This window comes from Pongo pygmaeus, chromosome 10 (genome assembly GCF_028885625.2).
Source record: "Pongo pygmaeus isolate AG05252 chromosome 10, NHGRI_mPonPyg2-v2.0_pri, whole genome shotgun sequence".
NCBI classification, from domain to species: Eukaryota; Metazoa; Chordata; class Mammalia; order Primates; family Hominidae; genus Pongo; species Pongo pygmaeus.
This window is the reverse complement of record NC_072383.2, coordinates 118,919,127-118,941,917: the sequence shown is the minus strand read 5'-3', so window position 1 is coordinate 118,941,917 and position 22,791 is coordinate 118,919,127. Positions and strand designations below refer to the sequence as shown.

The 22,791-nt window shown below is 50.8% G+C and overlaps 3 protein-coding genes and 1 long non-coding RNA gene across 7 annotated transcripts in view; 3 read left to right on the top strand and 1 right to left on the bottom strand.

Moving 5' to 3' along the window:
* Positions 1-5,752, top strand: part of PXN (paxillin) — a 56,771-nt gene extending 51,019 nt beyond the window's left edge. For 2 of the 4 annotated variants that reach the window (XM_054442727.2, XM_054442730.2), the window contains 6 exons: positions 573-674; positions 963-1,133; positions 1,238-1,411; positions 1,971-2,052; positions 2,198-2,346; positions 3,606-5,752. In XM_054442727.2, the coding sequence (XP_054298702.1) occupies positions 573-674; positions 963-1,133; positions 1,238-1,411; positions 1,971-2,052; positions 2,198-2,346; positions 3,606-3,872 (945 nt within the window). In that variant the 3' untranslated portion in view covers positions 3,873-5,752. The remainder of the gene's footprint in view (positions 1-572; positions 675-962; positions 1,134-1,237; positions 1,412-1,970; positions 2,053-2,197; positions 2,347-3,605) is intronic. The other 2 variants (XM_054442728.2, XM_063646780.1) reach the window with 1 other exon arrangement.
* On the bottom strand, positions 502-15,130 carry LOC129009574 (uncharacterized). Its single transcript, XR_010122716.1, has 4 exons — positions 14,562-15,130; positions 9,392-9,559; positions 6,266-6,361; positions 502-2,596 (listed from the first exon to the last, which is right to left on the bottom strand). It is a non-coding gene; the product is annotated as an uncharacterized LOC129009574 (long non-coding RNA).
* Positions 14,593-19,325, top strand: RPLP0 (ribosomal protein lateral stalk subunit P0). Its single transcript, XM_054442731.1, has 8 exons — positions 14,593-14,899; positions 15,147-15,248; positions 16,530-16,705; positions 16,803-16,890; positions 17,008-17,154; positions 17,269-17,454; positions 18,569-18,709; positions 19,093-19,325. The coding sequence occupies exons 2-8, from the start codon at positions 15,195-15,197 to the stop codon at positions 19,252-19,254; spliced, it is 954 nt and encodes a 317-aa protein (XP_054298706.1). The 5' UTR covers positions 14,593-14,899; positions 15,147-15,194; the 3' UTR covers positions 19,255-19,325.
* Positions 19,326-21,138: 1,813 nt separating this feature from the next.
* The window catches only part of GCN1 (GCN1 activator of EIF2AK4), a 67,137-nt gene continuing 65,484 nt past the window's right edge, over positions 21,139-22,791 (top strand). Inside the window, exon 1 of the mRNA XM_054442452.2 lies at positions 21,139-21,263. Within this exon, the coding sequence (XP_054298427.1) occupies positions 21,246-21,263 (18 nt within the window). The 5' untranslated portion in view covers positions 21,139-21,245. The remainder of the gene's footprint in view (positions 21,264-22,791) is intronic.

The window sequence follows — 22,791 nt, the reverse complement described above, 5'->3', positions numbered from 1 at the left end:
CCTAATGCCTGAGCCATCCCCCACTCTGTACACACACACACGTGCACACACACATACACAGATACCCTCCATCCCTCCATCCACAAGCCCCAGCACAGTAATCACAGTCCTGCCGTAAACCTTGACCCCGGTCTTCCCCCACTCAGAAGGTCCGCTGCCCTCTTGCTTTTCTGTGGGTCCACCCATGTCTGCTCCTTCCTTGACTGGTCCTCGGTACTGCCCTGGGCTCCCATCGAGGAAGGAAGCCACTCCAGAAGGGAGACCAGAAACCTGTCTCCTCCCTTCCAGCCCCCAGGCCCAGCGCCTGGTGAGGCCTCATCACTGAGCCCAGCCACCTCCCCTTGCCATGTCCTCTGCCTTTGGTCGACTCCCCTCCCTGTCCTTCTTCCTTTCTCCCTGGGCCTCTCTCTCAGGGCTCTTTTTCTCCAGATTTTTTCCCCCAATTTTGGTCCTGCCAGTGGGGGAGAAACCCTCAGATCTCATCCTAGATTCCCTTTTAGTCCAGTGACAAGGTCTCGTATTCTTTAATTTTTAAAAAAGATTTCTTATCCTCATCTCTTCCCCTATCTAAGATCCAGGGCCTGGAGCAAAGAGCAGATGGGGAGCGGTGCTGGGCGGCCGACTGGCCTCGGGACGGCGGGCGGAGCAGCCCTGGAGGGCAGGACGAGGGAGGGGTCAGTGCCAAGGCTGGGCTGGGTGTCCTGCGTGTCGTGCTCTCCCTGGGCTTGGCCATGCCTGCTGGGTGCCCTGAGCCTTTCCGACCCTGGTGGGCCCCTCCAACCACCAGGAGTCCTGCTGACGTCACTCCCACTTTAGGGCTTCTGGCCCCTGGAGGAGGTTGTACTTCTTGTCTCCATCAGCTCATCTGTCCAGGAGGGAGAAAAGTACCCCCATCCCTGTGCTGCCAGACACTGTACCCCGAGCCTCAGGAGTCCTGACCAGCCCCCTCCCTGTTTCCACAGTTCATGGCCCAGGGGAAGACAGGGAGCAGCTCACCCCCTGGGGGGCCCCCGAAGCCCGGGAGCCAGCTAGACAGCATGCTGGGGAGCCTGCAGTCCGACCTGAACAAGCTGGGGGTTGCCACGGTCGCCAAAGGAGTCTGTGGGGCCTGCAAGAAACCCATCGCCGGGCAGGTGATGAGGGGGAGTGGGCCGGGGTGTGGCCAGTGGACTCCTGCAGGGGTGGGGGTGCTCTGGGGCTGGCCTCGGCCCTGGACCGCATTCCATCTCCTCCTCAGGTTGTGACCGCCATGGGGAAGACGTGGCACCCCGAGCACTTCGTCTGCACCCACTGCCAGGAGGAGATCGGATCCCGGAACTTCTTCGAGCGGGATGGACAGCCCTACTGTGAAAAGGACTACCACAACCTCTTCTCCCCGCGCTGCTACTACTGCAACGGCCCCATCCTGGATGTGAGTTCCTCATCTGGCACTGCGCCCGCTTCCGCTCATTCCAGCTTCACCGCAGCCCTCTGAGGGTGCAGGGGGTGCCTTGGGAGGCTCACAGGGCTAGGGAACAGTGGGGCCGGATTCACAGCCACACCTGAACCACAGCCTGTCCCGATGTGCATCGGGCAGCCCCACCTCCCTTCACCTCCCATCTCAATTCCTTTCTGTGGAGACTCCCAGGACTCAGGAGCCAGCGGCCTCACTCTCCCGCTCTGTGAACTTAGGAAATGCCTGGCCTCTCTGAGTCTATGTTTCTTCACTTATAAAATGGGAGTCACAGTAGAACTTGTGCCCTCTACTGGGGGTGAGGATTAGAGGAGAGGGTGTGTGTCTGGCTTGTCCCATCCTGAGTAACTCTGAATTCTCAGAGGCATTCACAGCACAATTAGGAGAGACCCCTATCTTGGGAGTGTTTTGCTCTGTCTATGGCTATGAGCTGCGGGTGGAAGGACGGCCTCGCTGGGCGTCTCAGTTGTGAGATCTGCCCAGAGCTCAGCCTTGATCCGACACTTTGCTTTCACAGAAAGTGGTGACAGCCCTTGACCGGACGTGGCACCCTGAACACTTCTTCTGTGCCCAGTGTGGAGCCTTCTTTGGTCCCGAAGGTACGGGCTGGACCGGCGGACTGACCCACCGCCTCTTAGGAGGGCCGGGGAGGTGGGGGTGGGAGACGCTGCTGAGGTTGGAGTCAGAATGGCTCCACTTCTGGAAGCTGGAATGAACTGTGCCTCCAAAACCCCCGCTCCCCAGGGTTCCACGAGAAGGACGGCAAGGCCTACTGCCGCAAGGACTACTTCGACATGTTCGCACCCAAGTGTGGCGGCTGCGCCCGGGCCATCCTGGAGAACTATATCTCAGCCCTCAACACGCTGTGGCATCCTGAGTGCTTCGTGTGCCGGGTAAGGAGCCCCTGACCACATCTGGAGGGGCGAGGAGCAGGCAGTGGGGAGAGAGGGGTCTTGCTCGTTGTGCTGTCTGGATCCAACTCAGAGGCCTCATTTGGGGTTATTAATTGGGGGAGCAGGCAGGGGATCTCCTTCCTCCAGTTCAGTAGGTCCTGGGCCAGGGTTTGTACTGAGGCTGGGACAAACCAGGAGCAAGGTAGACATGTCCCCCAGTCCAGCCCTGTGCAGTGGCCCTGGGCCATTCCTATTTGGGAGGAGAATGTGTGAGAATTAAATGAGATAATGCAAGTATTTAGCAGACTCAACAGAAATGGGCAGTGGTTTCCAAAACCACTGCATTCTGGGGGCCCCACAGGGGTTATTAATGATTCAACAAGGGCTCTCTGACCAAACGAGTTTGGGAAACACTGTTCCCTGCAGGACTTCTCAGAGCCTTTTCTTTTCTTTTTTTTTTTTTTTGAGACAGAGTCTCACTCTGTTGCCCAGACTGGTGTGCAGTGGCACGATCTTGGCTGACTGCAACCTCTGCCTGCTGGATTCCAGTGATTCTCCCGCCTCAGCCTCCCAAGTAGCTGAGATTACAGGCACACGCCCCCATGCCTGGCTAATTTTTTGTATTTTTAGTAGAGACGGGGTTTCACCATGTTGGCCAGGCTGGTCTTGAACTCCCGACCTCAGGTGATCCGCCTCCCTTGGCCTCCCAAAGTGCTGGGATTACAGGTGTGAGCCACTCACCCGGCCCCTCTCAGAGCCTGTTCTACCTATATGTGATGTGAATCTCCAATGAGAATCTAGGAGGCAGAGTTTGACTACAGACCAGTGTCACATCTGTGTTTCTGGGAACACTGTTACAGCCACCTGGCTAAGTGCTCAGGAGTCAGACCTGTATATGAGTCCCGGCTGTGAACTCAGTAGCCGCATGACCCTGGGCAAGTTACTTCACCTGTGTGCCTCAGTTGCCTCCCCTGTTGGGAGAACTAAATAATTCCAGCACTGTGGGAGGCCGAGGCGGGAGGATTGCCGGAGCCCACATTTGACCAGCATGGGCAATATAGTGAGACCCCCATCTCTACAAAAAAAATTTATTTAATAAAATAAAAATGAAAAGCGTTTAGGACAACATGGCACATAGGAAATGCCTAGCAAGTAGGAGTCACTCCGAGTGTGCCGACTATGCCCATCTCGGCCCCATCACACTGGGTGCGGCTCTAGCCCGAGGGACAGCTCCCTGAGCCCCTCTCTCTGCCTGGCAGGAATGCTTCACGCCATTTGTCAACGGCAGCTTCTTTGAGCATGACGGGCAGCCCTACTGTGAGGTGCACTACCATGAGCGGCGCGGCTCGCTGTGCTCTGGCTGCCAGAAGCCCATCACCGGCCGCTGCATCACCGCCATGGCCAAGAAGTTCCACCCCGAGCACTTCGTCTGTGCCTTCTGCCTCAAGCAGCTCAACAAGGGCACCTTCAAGGAGCAGAACGACAAGCCTTACTGTCAGAACTGCTTCCTCAAGCTCTTCTGCTAGGCGCCCCGCCCGTCTCTGTCCCCCTTCCCCAGCCAGCATCCCCAACTGCTACTGTGACCCAGAGACTTCGCCCGGGGGTGAAGGGGTAAACCTGACTGAAACTGGAACCCTTGTCCTCCACTGGTGCGGGATGGACAGAGGGCCGTGAGGGGTCCCCCTGCTTGTCTTCACCCCTGCCAGAGCCTCTGGGCCCCCTCCTCCCTCCTGCAGCTCTCCCTAGGCTGCCCACTTTCCATCCTCCCCAGGGGTAGAGGCTGGGGGCTCCACCCCAGCCCACGTACGTCCCCATGAACTGGCCTGGCCAGCACCCCACACTGGAGCCATCTCTTCCTCATATTTCAGCAGTGCAGCCGGGGGGCAGGGAAGGGCAGGCAGGGTCTGTTGGGGTCTCTTTTTATCCTTATTCCTCCCCCGACCTAATTGTCTTTGTTCTGTGATTTTTGGGGGACACCCGGCTCCCTCCAGACAATGCCAGCATAAATCCATCCATCCAAAGGCAGAGAACCCAAGGGGCCATGGAAGGTTCTCTGTGCTCCTCCTACCCTTCCAGTACCCTAGGTCTGGCAACTGCCCCTGCCTTTTAGACCCACCCTCCCCTTTTATACCTGCTCTGGTTCTACTGAGAAAAGCCTCTCCAGCAATAATGTTTTCTAGTCACTTCCTCCGTCTCCGGGACGGCGTGCCTGGACACTGTACCGACTTTGATAGATTTCTACACTGAGGTTTGAATTCATATCGCCTGAGTTGCTTTTACTTCTCTATACAAAATGATTTTGAAGAGATTTTAAAGATGTTCCCTTTTGTATTCTCTTCCTCGTCCACTGCCACTGGGCCTGTCGCTGATGGTGGCTCTGGTGTGAAGTTTGCTTTGTACTGAGGGTTGGGGTGGGGAAGCAATTTGTATTTTATTTTTTCTTAGCACAAGCAGGTGAACTGGGAGCAGCTCTGTGACTCCCCCTCTTTCACTTCATAGCTCACCAGGACTGTTTTATAAACTGCTGTATTTGGGAACCCCTTCTTTACTTCCCAGGCCAGCAAGCTCTTCACTGAAACTGGTTGAAGGGTGTTGCACCCTTTTGGGCCTAGAATTCTGAACTTCATCTGTTCTGTTTCTGTGGGAGGAGAAGGGGAAGTATGTTTTGGGGGGCTGCTTCCTGTCTGAGTAAGCCCTCAGGAGCCTCTGCTCCCCTGTGAACCCACTGAACCTTTCGAGCCCCCACCGCTTCTGTGGGGCTCTCTCTTCTGCCTTCTCAGGAAAGCTGGTGTCTGATTTTGGCCATCAGGACTCTGATGTCTCTTTGGTCTTGTTGATTTCCTCTGGGCATATCCCTTCCCCAGATCTGCTCTCCCCAAATCTGCTCCTCCCCTTTCACAGGTGGGATCGGCACTCAGGGGGTCTGGAAAGAAGGTCATAAGGGAGCATGATAGGATTTGGGGCAGAGGGACAGGATCCTCTGGGGAAACCCCCCAGAGCTCTTTACCAAGGATGAAAGAGGAGCCAGGCCTTGGGCTCCTGATCAAGAGAAAGGGGCCCCACCGGGGTCTAACGGTGAGAGTCCAAACCACTCCACTGGCCTCCTGGCAGAAGCCGAGTGTGCTGGGGTCTCCGAAGAGGGTCCCTCCTTTGTGGGGGAAGGTCAGCCTGGCCCCTCCAAAGGTCTGATGTCTCCACTTTCACCCACAGGCCTTACCACTCTGTTTATAGTGACCCACCCTAGACCCTCCCCAAGAGGGGCTGGGGTTTCTGGGGTCCATTCTCTGAGTCAATGGTTATTTGAAAATTTGATTTTGATTTTATTTTTTCTCTGTAAACTTCTAACCTGGCTTATCCCATTTCAATTCCTGTGATTTATGCCAATAAAGTTTGCCCATGATTCTCACCTGTGCTAGTGCTGTTTCTTGGTGGTCTGAACCTCATGGTCCCAGCAGAGACCAAACCCACCCCGGATGCAGCTGGGTCACCAGATGGAGGGTAAATGTGGATGTTTCCTTTCTTGAGGTCAAAATCCCTGGGGCTGGGGTCCGTGGTCCTTGCCTGTGGTCACAGGTCCTCCCCGTGGGCTTTGCTCTTGCCTGGGCAGTTGGTGAGGACAGGCTGGGGAGTAGTGGGATGGGGCCCTGTGGGGCAGGGCCTGCCCAGGGTGTGATCACCTGGGTTTACCAAGGGCATCCTCACTCACAGGGGCTTGTGGGTGGCTTTCCACTCATTTAGAAGTAAGGAAAGAGGCTCCAAGACAAGAACCTACATGTACAAGGCAATCTGAGTGAGGGCAGAGCCATGATGCGGACCCAGGGCTTGCCTCTGCCTGTGTTCCTGCACTGAACCAGACACGGCCGTGCCTGAGCCCACACAACGTGGGTTAGTCCCTTCCCTGCCGAAGGCAGCTACTTACAGTTGAGGATGGGTCTCTACTGCCTCCTCGTCGTCATGTCCGGATTTGCGTGCTTCCTCTTTGCTCCGGTCAGATCCAGAGCTCCAGTCCTAGGCCCTAGAGCAGGGATGTCCTTTTTTTTTTTTTTTTTTCTTGAGATACAGTCTCACTCTGCCCAGGCTGGAGTACAGTGGCATGATCTCGGTTCACTGCAACCTCCGCCTCCCGGGTTCAAGTGATCCTCCTGCCTCAGCCTCCCGAGTAGCTAGGATTACAGGCAGCCACCACCATACCTGGCTAATTTTTGTATTTTTAGTAGAGCCAGGGTTTCACCATGTTGGCAAGGCTGGTCTTGAACTCCTGATCTCAAGTGATCTGCCTTGGCCTCCCAAAGTGCCGCGATTACAGGCGTAAGCCACCACTCCTGGCTTTTTTTTTTTTTTTTTTTTTGAGATGGAGTCTCACTCTGTCATCCAAGCTAGAGTGTAGTGGCACAATCTCGGTTCACTGCAGCCTCTACCTCCTGGGTTCAAGCAATTATCATGCCTCAGCCTCCCAAGTAGCTGGGATTACAGGTGCCCGCCACCACACCCGGGTAATTTTTGTATTTTTAGTACAGCCAGGGTTTCACCATGTTGGCCAGGCTGGTCTCGAACTGCTGATCTCAAGTGATCTGCCTGCCTCGACCTCCCAAAGTGCTGGGATTACAGGCATGGGCCACTGTGCCCAGCTGGGTGTCCAATCTTTTGGCTTCCTGGGGCCATGTTGGAAAAAGAAGAATTGTCTTGGGCCACACATAAAATACACTAATGATAGCTGATGAGCTAAAAAAATAAATAAATAAAATCACAAATCTCATAATGTTTTAAGAAAGTTTACAAATTTGCCCTGTAATCCCAGCACTTTGGGAGGCTGAGACGGGCGGATCATGAGGTCAGGAGATTGAGACCATCCTGGCTAACACGGTGAAACCCCGTCTCTACTAAAAATACAAAAAAATTAGCTGGGCATGGTGGCAGGCACCTGTAATCCCAGCTACTCGGGAGGCTGAGGCAGGAGGATGGCATGAACCTGGGAGGCAGAGCTTCTAGTGAGCCGAGATTGCGCCACTGCACTCCAGCCTGGGTGAGAGAGCGAGACTCTGTCTCAAAAAAAAGAGAAAGTTTACAAATTTGCATTAGGCCAAATTCAAAGCTGTCCTGGGCCGCATTTGGCCCACAGGCCATGGATTGGACAAGCTTGTCCTAGAGCTTCCCTGGGCAGCTTTGTTTAACCTTGAGCTGTGTCTTCACAGCTTCCCTGTTGTTTGGAACGGTTCTCCAAAAGCAGCATGTTGAATTATAGTTTAAACCCTTCCCATGCTATAGTGAGCTCAGAAGTGAAAATTACCTTCAACGCTCACCCAAAGAGAATGATGGGGCCAGGCTCTGTGGCTCATGCCTGTAATCCTAGCATCGTGGGAGGCCAAGGTGGGAGGGTCATTTGAGCCCAGGAGTTCAAGAGAATAACTTGGTTTATTCTTCCAGCCCATGTTGGATTTATTTTATTTCTAGAAATGGGTATGGTATATTTCTTTTTTTTTTTCTGAGATGGCATCTCACTCTGTCACCCAGGTTGGAGTGCAGTGGCGCAATCTTGGCTCACTGCAACCTCCGCCCCCCAGGTTCAAGCAATTCTCCTGCCTCAGCCTCCTGAGTAGCTGGGATTACAGGCACCCGCCACCACGCCAGGCTAATTTTTATACTTTTAGTAGAGATGGGGTTTCTCCATGTTGGCCAGGCTGGTCTCGAACTCCTGACCTCAAGTGATCCACCCTCCTTGACCTCCCAAAGTGCTGGGATTACAGGCGTGAGCCACCATGCCTGGCCGGGTATGGTATATTTCATTGTAATTTGCTATTCGCTTTGCTTTGTGGATATTTTCCCATGTCAATAAATATAGATCCGTACCATTTTCTAATGGCGTCATGGTATTCTGTTATATTGATGTACTACAATTAGAGATTATATTTATATCATCAGAGCCAGGAGGTCCTTAGAAATGTACCTTGTGCATATGTATATACTTGGAAAAGTGCGTTCAGAGGGAGGCCGACTCAGGGTTTGGAAGGGACTGTATAGCACAGTGAGGCCCAGGGGCTTTGAACTTCCTCCTAGCTTTCAGTTCTAAAGCCATCACTTACTGGCTGAGAGACTTGGGCAAATTATTTAACCTTCCTGTGAGTATTCTCATCGATAAAATGGGAGTACTGACAGTACTGTATCTCCTCAGAGGATTGTTGCAAAGATTAGCTTCAGTAATGTGCACAGAATACTTAGGACAATACGAAGTGTGCAGTAATACATTGCCATTAAAAAGAGATCTTGGGTGTCCGCGGGTTGCCGAATGGAGCTGAGCATCTTGATGGAACCAGGGATCTCAGGGTGAAGACTGAAGCCCTAGGCTATGGCGGAAGTTGGGCGCCTGAAGTACAAGTGGAAATATGCCAACTGAACATTGGACCACCACAGCCTGCCCCTGGCTCAGCGCCCAGTGCCAATAGAACACCTTTCAGGATCCACAGCAATGCAGACAACGGAACCCACACAGGCTTCCATTCTCAAAAGGCCATCAAAACATAACTGCTGGCTGGGCACAGTGGCTCATGCCTGTAACCCCAGAACTTTGGGAGGCCAAGGCCAACAGATCACTTTAGGTCAGGAGTCCAAGACTAGCCCGGCAAACATGGTGAAACCCTGTCTCTACTAAAAATACAAAAAATTAGCTGGGTGTGGTGGTGGGTGCCTGTAATCCTAGCTACTCTGGAGACTGAGGCAGAAGAATTGCTTGAACCCAGGAGGCGGAGGTTGCAGTGAACTGAGATTGCACCATTGCACTCCAGCCTGGGCGACAGAGCGAGGCTCCGTCTCAAAAAAAATAAAATACAATAAAATAAAATAAAAATTAACTGCTGACGAGACAATTTATATTTCCTTCCCCTCACTACACTCCCTGAATGTTCTGGATCAATGTGTCTCACACCTTTGGATCTTACAAGCTAGTTGGGAAAGTTCTATGGAGAAGGCAAAGATTTTGAAAGCACAGGAGACTATCATAGATACTCCCAATGATCACAGATAGTAGTAGCATAGTATCATAGATACTCACAATGGCATCTCCCTAAAGGATTCAAAAGCTTTGCATCAACCAAAGGAAAAGCACCAGTGAGAGTCAAGATACAGTTCCAGACAGGTGCTACTTCTTATTGTAAAGGTGTCCAGGTCTTGTGCTTATGATGTGTTCAGATCAGTGCCGGAAACGATGAAGACAAAGAGACTGGAAGGAAGAACACGAAAGTTTAGTGAGTACTAAGTATCGTCAGTTAGATTGGGGTCCCTAACTCTCAGGCCAAGGACCAGTACTGGTCCGTGGCCTGTTAGGAACTGGGCCGCACACCAGGAGGCAAGCAGCAGGTGAGTGAGTGAGCTTGTCGTCCTGTCAGATCAGCAGCAGCATTAGATTCTCACAGGAGCGCGAACCCTATTGCAAACTGCATACGAGGGATCTAGGTTGTGCGCTCCTTATGAGAATCTAATGCCTGAAGATCTGAGGTAGAAGTTTCATCCCCAAATCACACTCCCCTCTGACCCCTGGTGTCTGTGGAAAAATTGTCTTCCATAAAACTGGTCCCTGGTGCCAAAAAGGTTGGGGACTGCTGAGTTAGATCGTAACACTTAACCCTGATAACTCTGTAGGCAAGGTTTGTTTGGCCCAATAAACAGCAGAAATATGGGTCAAATCTAGGTTCAAAGTTGATGCTCATTCTACGATACATACTGCCTCTTATAACAGGTATCCTAATAAGTACCTTCCTGGAGAGTTTTGTTGCTATATGACTTTCTGTAGTTACTTTCTTTTCTTTTTTTTTTTTTTTGTGACGGAGTCTCACTCTAAATAGTCGATATTTTAAGCTTTGGGGATCACACACTCTGTGTTGCAACCACTCACTTGTGACAGCCATAGACAATGTATAAATGAATAGGTGAGCAAGGCTATGTCCCAATACAACTTTATTTATTTATTTATTTATTTATTTATTTATTTATTGAGATGGCGTCTTGCTCTGTCGCCCAGGCTGGAGTGCAGTGGCACAATCTCAGTGCACTGCAAGCTCAGCCTCCTGGGTTCATGCCATTCTCCTGCCTCAGCCTCCTGAGTAGCTGGGACTACAGGCGCCTGCCACCATGCCTGGCTAATTTTTTGTATTTTTAGTGGAGACGGGGTTTCACCGTGTTAGCCAGGATGGTCTCGATCTCCTGACCTTGTGATCCACCCACCTTGGCCTCCCAAAGTGCTGGGATTACAGGCGTGAGCCACTGTGCCTGGCCTATTTACTTATTTTTATTTTATTATTATTTTTTTGAGACAGAGTCTCACTCTGCCGCCCAGGCTAGAGTGCAGTGGCACAATCTTGGCTCACTGCAACCTCCATCCCCTGGGTTCAAGAGATTCTCCAGCCTCAACCTCTGGAGTAGCTGGGATTACAGTCGCCTGCCACCGAGCCTGGCTAATTTTTGTATTTTTAGTAGAGACAGGGTTTCACCATCTTGACCAGGCTGGTCTTGAACTCCTGACCTCATGATCCACCCGCCTTGGCCTCCCAAAGTGCTGGGATTACAAGCGTGAGCCACTGCGCCCGGCCACAACTTTATCTACAGAAACAGACAGTAGCCATATTTGGCCCATGAGCTATAGTTTGGCAAACCCTTGTGATATACCAAAGATAGTCATTTTTGACATATATCAGTCTACATAGTTTCAGAGTGCTCTGACTCCTGTAATTCTTGCAACTCCCTAGTTCTGTATCCTGCAGTGATTCCCCAGTGTCCCTCACCATAGAAGCTTCCATGTTCTATTATAACAAAGCCTTGGAAACAAGGGTGTGAGCCAAGGACTCGAGCTTGTGCCCATCATGGTGAAATTTGCGTCATTAGAAGAATATTTACAGCTGGGCGCAGTGGCTCACACCTGTAATCCCAGCGCTTTGGAAGGCTGAGGCGGGCAGATCACCTGAGGTCAGGAGTTCGAGATCAGCCTGACCAACATGGAGAAACCCCGTCTCTACTAAAAATACAAAAAATTAGCCTGGTGTGGTGGCGCACGCCTGTAATCCCAGCTACTCGGGAGGCTGAAGCAGGAGAATCGCTTGAACCTGGGAGGCGGAGGTTGCGGTGAGCTGAGATCACGCCATTGCACTCCAGCCTGGGCAACAAGAGTGAAACTCCATCTCAAAAAAAAAAAAATTTACAAAGGACTTTAGAGAAATCAGAGTCAGTACCCCACTGCTTGCAACAGAGCTACCCCTGTGGTAGGAAATCTCATACAGTGGGTAGGCTCTAATTTCAGAGGATAAGAACCTGGCCTCCCACAGAGGTCTCAGCTGGAGCTATTGATTTATGGTAGAACAAGATGAGATTGACAGCACTTGAGCTACCCGTATCTAAATTCTGTTCAGGGAATTTTATGCCAGTCAGCTGCACCAATATACCCTGCCATGCTAGCAAGTGTCTTGGTTTTAAACCTGCTACCGCCACCACCCCCCGCCCTGCCCACCACTTTACCAAATTATTCATGTTGGCCTGATTTTCTTACTCTTCCATCTTTTCTGGCATTTTTGGCGTGTGTGTGTGTGTGTGTGTGTGTGTGTGTGTGTGTGTGTGTATGTGTGTGTGTAGCTGCTTTAGAGACATTCTGCCACCTTTCTGAACTTAGCTAGATCAGGGAGAGTAGGCAGGTTGTGATTGGAATCTTTTTTTTTTTTTTTTTTTTTTGAGACAGAGTCTCATTCTGTCACCCAGGCTGGAGTGCAGGGGCACAATCTCGGCTCACTGCAAGCTCCGCCTCCTGGGTTCACACCATTCTCCTGCCTCAGCCTCCCAAGTAGCTGGGACTACAGGCACATGCCACCACACCCGGCTAGTTTTTTATACTTTTAGTAGAGATGGGGTTTCACTGTGTTAGACAGGATGGTCTCGATCTCCTGACCTCGTGATCCGCCCACCTCGGCCTCCTGAAGTGCTGGGATTACAGGCGTGAGCCACCGCAACCGGAGTGATTGGAATCTTAATAACCTGTCAAAAGAGAGCATTTAAATCTCATTCTGTTATTTTCCATCCTTCTCATGGAACACAGATAGCCAAGAAGACAAATAAAAGAGGCCCCAGGCCAGGCACAGTGGCTCAAGCCTGTAATCCCAGCACTTTGGGAGGCTGAGCTGGGCAGATCACCTAAGGTCAGGAGTTCGAGACCAGCATGACCAAAATGGAAAAACCCCATATCTACTAAAAATACAAAATTAGCCGGCGTGGTGGCACATGCCTATAATCCCAGCTACTCGGGAGGCTGTGGCAGGAGAATCACTTGAACCCGGGAGGTGGAGGTTGCGGTGAGCCGAGATTACACCATTGCACTCTACCCTGGACAACAAGAGTGAAATTCCGTCTCAAAAAAAAAAAAAAAAAAGAAAAAAGAAAAGAAATACAGTAATGTGAAATCGAGCTACTTCTAACTTTTTTTTTTTTTTTTTTTTTTTTTTTTGAGACAGAATCTTGCTCTGTTGCCCAGGCTGGAGCACAGTGGCGTGATCTCAACTCACTGCAACCTCCGCCTTCTGGGCTCAAGCAATTCTCCTGCCTCAGCCTCCCAAGTAGCTGGAATTACAGGCACCCGCCACCACTCCTGGCTAATTTTTTGTATTTTTTAGTAGAGATGAGGTTTCACCATGTTAGCCAGGATGATCTGGATCTCCTGACCTTGTGATCTGCCCGCCTCAGCCTCCCAAAGTGCTGGGATTACAGGCATGAGCCACTGCACCTGGCCTACTTCTGACAGTTTTATGGTGTGTGATATAGGATGTAACATGATGTATGAAGCTCTTTGTAATAATTTTTAATTTTGAAATAGCTGATTCTTTGGGGATCATTTAATACATAATTCCATAGGTTTTAGTGGGAAAAAAAAAACAAAACAGATCTCAGGGTTGGGCAAGGTGCCTCATTCTTGTAATCCCAGCAATTTAGGAGGCCAGGGGGGAGGATCGCTTGAGCCCAGGAGTTTGACATCAGCCTGGGCAACATGGCGAGACCCCGTCTATACAAAAAGTACAAAAAATTAGCTTGGTGTGGTGTGCACCTGTAGTCCTAGCTACTTGGGAGGCTGAGGTGGAAGGATCGCTTCAGCCTGGGAGATCAAGTCTGCAATGAACTGAGATTGCTCCACTACACTCTAGCCTGGGCAACGGAGGGAGACTCCTTCTCAAAAAAAAAAAAAAAAAAAAAAAGATTTGACGGAGGTGAATTATTCTATGGATGTTTGTTGGTTAGTTTTCTAGGAAGAGGGAATGGCCAATGTAAAAGCCCCCAAGTAAAGCTTGCTCTGGAAAAGCAGCAGAGCATCATCTGGGTGGAAAGCAAATAAGTCAGGAGGAAAACATCTGAGATGATCAGAGTGGGCGTGAGGGACAGATAGGTAGGGCCTTGTAGGTAGTTTAGGTTTTAGATTTTTACTCTGTAGGAAACGGAAACTTTTAAACAGATAAGGAGATGAGCTGACTTAGGTTTTTCTTTTTTTTTTTTTTGAGATGGAGTTTCTTTCTGTCACCCAGGCTGGAGTGCAATGGTGTGATCTCAGCTCACTGCAGAGCTTACAGCTCCCAGGTTCAAGCGATTCTCCTGCCTCAGCCTCCTGAGTAGCTGGGATTACAGGCGTGCGCCACCCTACCCAGCTAATTTTTGTATTTTTAGTAGAGACGGGGTTTTGCCATGTTGGCCAGGCTAGTCTCGAACTCCTGACCTCAGGTGATCCACCCGCCTCGTCCTCCCAAAGTGCTGGGAGGATAGGCGTGAGCCACCGCACCCGGCCAGGTTTTAAAAGATCCCTCTGTTTTGGTAGGAGGAAAAACTAGAGAAGACAAGAGACCATTCTGAGGCCGGGCGCGGTGGCTCAGGCCTGTAATCCCAGCACTTTGGGACGCCGAGGCGGGCGGATCACGAGGTCAGGAGATCGAGACCATCCTGGCTAACACAGTGAAACCCCGTCTCTACTAAAAATACAAAAAAAAAAATTAGCTGAGCACGGTGGCGGGCGCCTGTAGTCCCAGCTACTCGGGAGTCTGAGGCAGGAGAATGGCGTGAACCCGGGAGGCGGAGCTTGCAGTGAGCCGAGATGGCGCCACTGCGCTCCAGCCTGGGCGACAGAGCAACACTCCGTCTCAAAAAAAAAAAAGAGAGACCATTCTGTTTCTAAGCGTGTGCAATTATGTCTCAGCTCCACGTCATACCTTTTAGTTTGCTGAGCTCACCAGGTGGCAGACGGAACCGGGAGTCCGATTTCGCAGCTCCAGCTCCAGCCCAGCAGGTGGCAGCAGCTCAGAGCAAGCTCCTCCAACGTGAGGCAGCGCCTTCCTTCGCGACCCTACTTAAAAGCGGCTTTCCGTTGGCTGGAGTGGCAGCGATATTATCCAATGGTTGCCTGTGTTCGTTCAGCTTTGTCGGACGGGCGATGGCGCCAGCCAATAGATAGGCGCGCTATACGCGGTTTCTGATTGGCTACTTTGTTTGCATATAAAATGCACGCGCGGGCGCGAGTCCTTTCTCTCGCCAGGCGTCCTCGTGGAAGGTTCGTGTGTTAAATGGGCGCTAGGGGCCGGCAGTGGGAAGCAGGGAGGGGTTTTTGGAGGCCTTTGGGAACATGGAGTCCTATCCTGTTCCGCCTGGGGCCTCGGTAGCGGCTTGCACGCCCCAAGATGACGGCCGCTGCCCTAGGCTGGGCCGGCGGGCGCTTGCGCGTGTCCTGCTCCTCGTAGGCCCGGGACCGGCGGATGGGTGTCGGGGTGACCAGGCCTGAGCTCCCTATTTCTCCTCAGTGACATCGTCTTTAAACCCTGCGTGGCAATCCCTGACGCACCGCCGTGATGCCCAGGGAAGACAGGGCGACCTGGAAGTCCAACTACTTCCTTAAGATCATCGTAAGTGCAGGGTGGGTCGTCTCTGCCCTTCATGTTGCCCCAGCGCAAATAGGGACAGTCAGCTGCTATGTGCTGAGGGTCTGCTCAGTACCGGCTACTGAATTAGGCCATTTTTGGGAAAATCCTGTTTAGTTAACAATTTCCTGAGATAGGTCCTTTCCGTTGCACATAAACAGGCTCAGGGAAGTTAAGTGGCTTCTAAGATGACAGCATTCATATCCAGGTCTGTCTGGCTTCCAAAAGAGCGCGCTTTATACTTTTTTCTTTTTTTTTTTTAACGGAGTCTTGCTCTGTTGTCCAGGCTGGAGTGCAGTGGCTTGATCTTGGCTCACTGCAACCTCCGCTTCCCAGGTTCAAGCGATTCTCTTGCTTCAGCCTCCCGAGTAGCTGGGACTACAGGGGCGCGACACCACACCCAGCTAATTTTTGTATTTTTAGTAGAGACAGGGATTAATTTTTGTATTTTCAGTAGAGACAGGGATTCACCATGTTGGCCAGTATGGTCTTGATCTCTTGACTTCATGATCCACCTGCCTCGGCCTCCCTAAGTGCTAGGATTACAGGCGTGAGCCACCGCCCGGCCGCACATTACAGTTTTACTCCATTTTTGAGAAGGTCTAAGGCCAGGAATGACTCATTGTAAGGAAGCAAGTTGTTGCATATTTAGGACCTGTCAGCCAAGAAACTTAAGTGTCCAGTGACTTTTGGATGGCCTTTGAGGTGGGTCTCCCTTGCCCAGAAATGCTGACTGTACTGCGCTTAAGCAATTAGGCAGCATTGTAGAGCATAGCTTGTAATACATTTTTCCACACTTAGAAGGTTTTCAGACACAAAACCCAAAATAATTGTGTAACAGTCCAGATAAACACACCTAGATTGTTTTTACAAATAATAATATTGCTATATTTGCTTAATGTTGTGCTTTTAATGCTGTGAATCTAGCCCTCCTCTTGACCAACTTACTTGGAACATTACTTTTTTATCCTGTTAACCATTTTAGTGAATCAGAAACATGCCTGGTAATTGGGAAAAATTAAAAACTAAGTAAAAACTTAAAGAAAAAACTTGATTGAATGTAGAAACCTAATTTTCAGCATTCATACCCAGCTAGCCAATCATTCAGTTTGGCAGTGTTACAACGCAGCTCCCAATCTCCCTCTGACTTCAAAAGCTTAGAAGAAAGGGAGTGGGATGGAAAGAAATTGTGGGGTTCAGTTTCTTCTGGCATTTTTTTCCCTCTTTCTTCCTGTTAAACTTGGCTCCTCTGGCTTGTTTTTGTAGCAACTATTGGATGATTATCCGAAATGTTTCATCGTGGGAGCAGACAATGTGGGCTCCAAGCAGATGCAGCAGATCCGCATGTCCCTTCGCGGGAAGGCCGTGGTGCTGATGGGCAAGAACACCATGATGCGCAAGGCCATCCGAGGGCACCTGGAAAACAACCCAGCTCTGGAGAAGTCAGTTCCCCTGGCAGTCCTTTCTCCCCAGTGCCCGTCTCCCTCTTCCTGGAGAATGGTGCTGAAAGGTGATTGTCTCCCATAAACTTGTTTGCAGACTGCTGCCTCATATCCGGGGGAATGTGGGCTTTGTGTTCACCAAGGAGGACCTCACTGAGATCAGGGACATGTTGCTGGCCAATAAGGTAAGGGGACAATTGGGTTGGCTAAAGAGACTTTGTAGTTGCTCCTTAAAGCAAAATGGACCATTCTCAGGTTGTATGAGTGGAGAGGCTTTTCTCACTGGTTGTTGTCTTTGTCAGGTGCCAGCTGCTGCCCGTGCTGGTGCCATTGCCCCATGTGAAGTCACTGTGCCAGCCCAGAACACTGGTCTCGGGCCCGAGAAGACCTCCTTTTTCCAGGCTTTAGGTATCACCACTAAAATCTCCAGGGGCACCATTGAAATCCTGGTGAGTGGACCTGGTTTGCCTGTGCTAGACAGGCAAATGGGGAGCTGCTTTTAGTGGCCATGGATCTGCTGGTTGTCCAACAGGTGTTTACTGCCCCACTATTATCTTGTTCAGAGTGATGTGCAGCTGATCAAGACTGGAGACAAAGTGGGAGCCAGCGAAGCCACGCTGCTGAACATGCTCAACATCTCCCCCTTCTCCTTTGGGCTGGTCATCCAGCAGGTGTTCGACAATGGCAGCATCTACAACCCTGAAGTGCTTGATATCACAGAGGAAACTCTGCATTCTCGCTTCCTGGAGGTACATGCTCTCAGCCTTGCCCCCTCTTACACTGATGGTTGAGAGCATGACAAGGTTCAGACTGAGTCCCTGTAACCAAGGACTGTGTTTTCATCTGTCTACCTACCTCATCTGTAAAATGTCAATAACAACATAAGATTGTTGAAGGAATTTTTTTTTTTTTTTTTTTTTTTTTGAGACACTTTTGCTCTGTCGCCCAGGCTGGAGTGCAGTTTCGCAATCTCCCGGCTCACTGCAAGCTCCACCTCCCAGGTTAACGCCATTGTGCCTCAGCCTCCTGAGTAGCTGGGACTACAGGCGCCCGCCACTACGCCCAGCTAATTTTTTGTATTTTTAGTAGAGACGGGGTTTCACCGTGTTAACCAGGATGGTCTCTATCTCGTGACCTCGTGATCCGCCCGCCTCGGCCTCCCAAAGTGCTGGGATTACAGGCATGAGCCACCGCGCTTGGCCAAAGGATTTAATGAATGAATGGATGTACAGTGCTGGGCCTGTAGGAGGGGCTGTTATTCTAGGGCCTGCATTGAGAGTCAAATTTTGCCATTAAAATGCCTTTTAAGAGGCGGAGGTTGCGGTGAGCCGACATGGTGCCACTGCACTCCAGCCTGAGTGACAGAGTGAGACTCTGTCTCACACAAAAAAATGCCCTTTAAATAATGAATAATAGTGATAGAAAATGTCATTTCTTGGACAAACGAAAAATAGAAATTAATGTATATAATTAGATATTATTAGCTACTCTTAGGTAGCTTCGTTTACTTGTTGAAAGTTTTGACTAGTGAATGAAATTCACATCTGGAAATCGTTGAACATTTTTCGTTCATGGAACTCAATGGCTATGTCAGTCGTTTATGCTCTTCACTGGTAGTGGCTTTGGAAGTAAATGCCATCAATAATGGATACAGAACACCTGGGTTTGGAATAAGGGCACAATTTATTTGACGGGTCTGAATTGCTCTGCCAGGAGCATTTGGTATGAGATGAAATGGCCTCTTTTGAGACTGAGCTGCCAACCTGGCAATTATTGTCTGCCAAGGGTTCTCTTTATTCAGCTTTACTTGGACTTCCTTTCCTGTAGGGAATCTCACGTAAAATGAAATTTTCCCTCCCCCAGGGTGTCCGCAATGTTGCCAGTGTCTGTCTGCAGATTGGCTACCCAACTGTTGCATCAGTACCCCATTCTATCATCAACGGGTACAAACGAGTCCTGGCCTTGTCTGTGGAGACGGATTACACCTTCCCACTTGCTGAAAAGGTAAAAGGATTCCACCAGGACCACAGTGGGCCTGACTGTGACAAATTAGCAGGGTGACGTGGCCTTCTACCTTAGTGCTTTTATAGTTGTATTTTATATAGCAGATGATGTGAGAGGATATTTGAGAGGTTGGGAGGCAGGGAAGGCGTTTCTTACTTGAGAAATGACAAGAGACCCAAAGAGGGGGTTAGTGGGCAAGAGCTGGGCCTCAGGAACCCCGCCTCACTAGGCCATACCCAAGCTGTCCTGCTTGGGCTGCTTCTGACAGGAAAGGCTTCACACGGACTTTGATATTGTTGGTCCTTAAACTCTACCAAGGCAGGAGGGTGGTGGGTAATAGAGGAGCGCGGATGACCATTTTGACCACTTCTCCGTCCCTTCAGGTCAAGGCCTTCTTGGCTGATCCATCTGCCTTTGTGGCTGCTGCCCCTGTGGCTGCTGCCACCACAGCTGCTCCTGCTGCTGCTGCAGCCCCAGCTAAGGTTGAAGCCAAGGAAGAGTCGGAGGAGTCGGACGAGGATATGGGATTTGGTCTCTTTGACTAATCACCAAAAAGCAACCAACTTAGCCAGCTTTATTTGCAAAACAAGGAAATAAAGGCTTACTTCTTTAAAAAGTCTCTGGACTCTTAATTTTGTAATTTTTTTTCCTTTTTGACACAGGGTCTGGCTGTTGCCCAGGCTGGAGTGTGGTGGTGTAATCATAACTCACTGCACCCTCGAACTCCTGGGATCAAGGGATCCTCCTATCTCAGCCTCCCAAGTAGCTGGGACTACAGGCACACACCATGACACTCAGCTACTAATTTTTAAATTTTTTTTTGTAGAGATGTTGCACAAGCTGGTCTCAAATTCCTGGCCTCAAGGAATCCTCCTGCCTCAGCCTCCCAAAGTGCTAGGATTACAGGCTTGAGCCCCCGTGTGCCTGGCCCTTAATTTTGAGATTTATAGTGCCATATGCCAGAAACCAAAGCCATGGTAAAACCAGAGCCTTGTATTTAGGTGTTGATGTTGGGGTATCTAAATGAAGCTACCGATCAAACATCCTATACAGTTTTCTAGACACAGTTGTAACTATTACGCTAGAATTACTGTTTCTATGGCCACTGCATACTTGGAGTAGGTATAGTGTAAGCTGAGAGGCACCTGGTAGATGCTGGGGCCGGTCCCCTAGAGCAAAGATTTTCAAACTGGGTGGTGCTCCAACTCAGTAGGTGGTAACCAATTTGTATTTTTGAGACTGGGGTGCAGCGGCTTGGTCTTGGCTCACTGCAACCTCCGCCTCCTGGGTTCAAGCGATTTTCCTGCCTCAGCCCAATACTGGTGGCCGCCACCACACCGGGCTAATTTTTTTGTTGTTGAGACAGTCTCACCCTGTCACCCAGACGAGTGCAATGGCATGGTCTCAGCTCACTGCAACCTCTGCCTCCCGGGTTCAAGCAGTTCTCCCACCTCAGCCTCCCGAGTAGCTGGGACTATGGGCATGTGCCACCACTCGGCTAATTTTTGTATTTTTAGTATAGACGGGGTTTCACTATGTTGGCCAGGCTCCTGACCTTGTGATCCGCCCGCCCTGCCCTCCCAAAGTGCTGGGATTACAAGGGTGAGCCACCGTGCCCGGCCTTCTTTGGTATTTTTAGTAGAGACGAGGTTTCGTCATGTTGACCAGGCTGGTCTGGAAATGCTGACATCAGGTTGATCTACCCACCTCAGCCTCCCAAAGTGCTGGGATTACAGGCGTGAGCCACCATGCTTGGCCCCAGTATTTAAAGAGAAAGCAGCATCTGCTGAGAATAGGTGTTTTGTTGATTCCTGTAATTCACTTAAGAGATCTGTCTGCTGGAACATGATATGTTCCTTCTAACTAGGTCTGTGTCAAAGGTTTGAAAGCCACTGCTAACAGGGCCGACAACTAAGCTGTGGAGACCCTATTCCCTAAATTGCAGCCACCTGTGCACGTAGCCTCTTGCCCTGTGGCCTTCAAAACTCCCAGCCTGGGGCATCCAGCATTTCCCCAGGGCAGGGGCCTCCTTCAGTTCTGAACCTTCCCTGACCTCCGTATCCACCCACGTTTGCTAACCCAACTGAACTACAAACTAAGTCATCCGCCAACTGAACTACAAACTGAGAACAAAAGACTAGTTCACTTTTTAGTTCCTGCTATCTAGGAAGCAACACTTGTTTTTCTGAAGAACTTAGTCATCACTCAGGAAAGGCCCACGTGGGGCTGGAAGTGGGTCAGGGGCTGCAAGGCGGGCCCATAGCGTTACACCGCGGGCTCACCACGTTACAAGCGCTAGTCTCCCACGAGGCGCCAGGGGCTGAAGAGTGGGCCCTGGGGAGGAGGCCTTGTGGCTCGGGCGCGGGCCAACTTTAAGCCCGTGATCCGGCTGCCCCGGCTGCAGCGGCCGCCGTCCCGCCCGGGGGCGCCAAGCCCGGGGCCCTGCCCCAGCTGGCTCCCGGCCTCGCCCTGCCGCGTGGGCCACGCTGTGACCCGGAAGCGCTCCGGAAGCGGTTCCGGAGTCAGCCCCGGCAGGATGGCGGCGGACACGCAGGTGAGGCGGGCGGCTGCGGGGCCAACGCGGCGAGGGAATGGGTGCAGACGGTGGCCGTCGGGCGGGGCCCCTCTCGCTCCTCGGCTTAGGGGCGCTGGGGGTGGTGGCTGTGGAGGGCGTAGTCTCGGGGCCGTCTCAGGCTGGACTCTCACGGCTGCGGGCTTGGCCCGGCCCGGGCGGCGCAGGCAGACCGCGGGCTCGAGGAGTCCGGGGCTCCCGCCTCGACTTCGGCAGCTGGAGCTCGGCGGGGCCTTTGCCCGACCCCAGAGTTGCAAAAGTTCACTTTACCGAGCCTCTACTTCTTTCCTCCAAAGCCCTCCGGCTGTGAGCCCTGGGGCAACGCCAAGTCTTCCTTAAACTTTGTATTCAGCAAATGTTCTTTGAGCAGCTACTATGAGCAGGGACTTTTGAGTGTAGTCTTTGGATTCACACAGATCTGGGCTTGAGTTCCTGCTAGTCGATTTCTGTGACATGCCAAACAAGTGACTTAACCCCGCCAAGTCTGCCTTTTCATCTATAAAATGAGGTTAAAACAATACTTACCATAAAAGGTTGTTGTGAAGGTTCAGTGAGATAAAATACGGCTTGATATATGTTGGTTGTTATCAGATCCAGGGTTAGTGAAACGAACTGTCCTGTCCAGGAAGAGTCTTGTCACCCTTGAGTGTTACCTGTGGGTACCTTGTAGTTCAGGAAGGACCTGGGAAAACCTTTTCCTCCACCCAGTTGTTAATGTTTTAAGGTGAAAAGACATTGTCATGAGGCAGGGGAAAAACAGGTGTCTAAAGGACAGCTGGGCTGATTTAGGGTCTCCAGGGTGATGGGATTGATTTTTATGTGTATGCCCAGAAAATGACCACTTAAGCATTCAAAAAGACATTTATTGAGACTCCTATGCAGGTGGCTGATGTTCAAGTTATGTTGTACTGAATCCTAGAAAGAAAAGCTTAGTATGAGAGGGTTAGGGGAATACATACTGAATGTTTAACATTGATACTCGAGGGAAAAATCTTCTCTAGAGCTGCAATGTCCGGTATGGCAGCCACATGGCTACTTAAGTTTGTTAAATTAAATAAAAAAATTCGTTGTTTGGCTGGGCGTGGTGGCTCACCCTGTGATCCCAGCACTTTGGGAGGCCAAGGCAGGTGGATCACTTGAGGTGTCAGGAGTTTGAGACTAGCCTGACCAACATGGCAAAACCCCGTCTCTACTGAAAATGCAAAAAATTAACCGGGTATGGTGGCATGTCTGTAATTTCAGCTACTCAGGAGGCTGAGGCATGAGAATCGCTTGAACCTGGGAGGCAGAGGTTGCAGTGAGCCGAGATCGCGCCACTGCGCTCCAGCCTGAGCAACAAGAGTGGGACTCTGTCTCAAAAAAAAAAAATGTAGTTCTTCACTTGTACCAGCCACATTTCAGTGCACAGTTAGCCACATGTAGCCAGTGGCTACTGTATTGGGTGGTGCAGGAGAATATTTCTGTATTTTATAATTTTTGTATTTTCAGTAGAGGTGGGGTTTCTCCATGT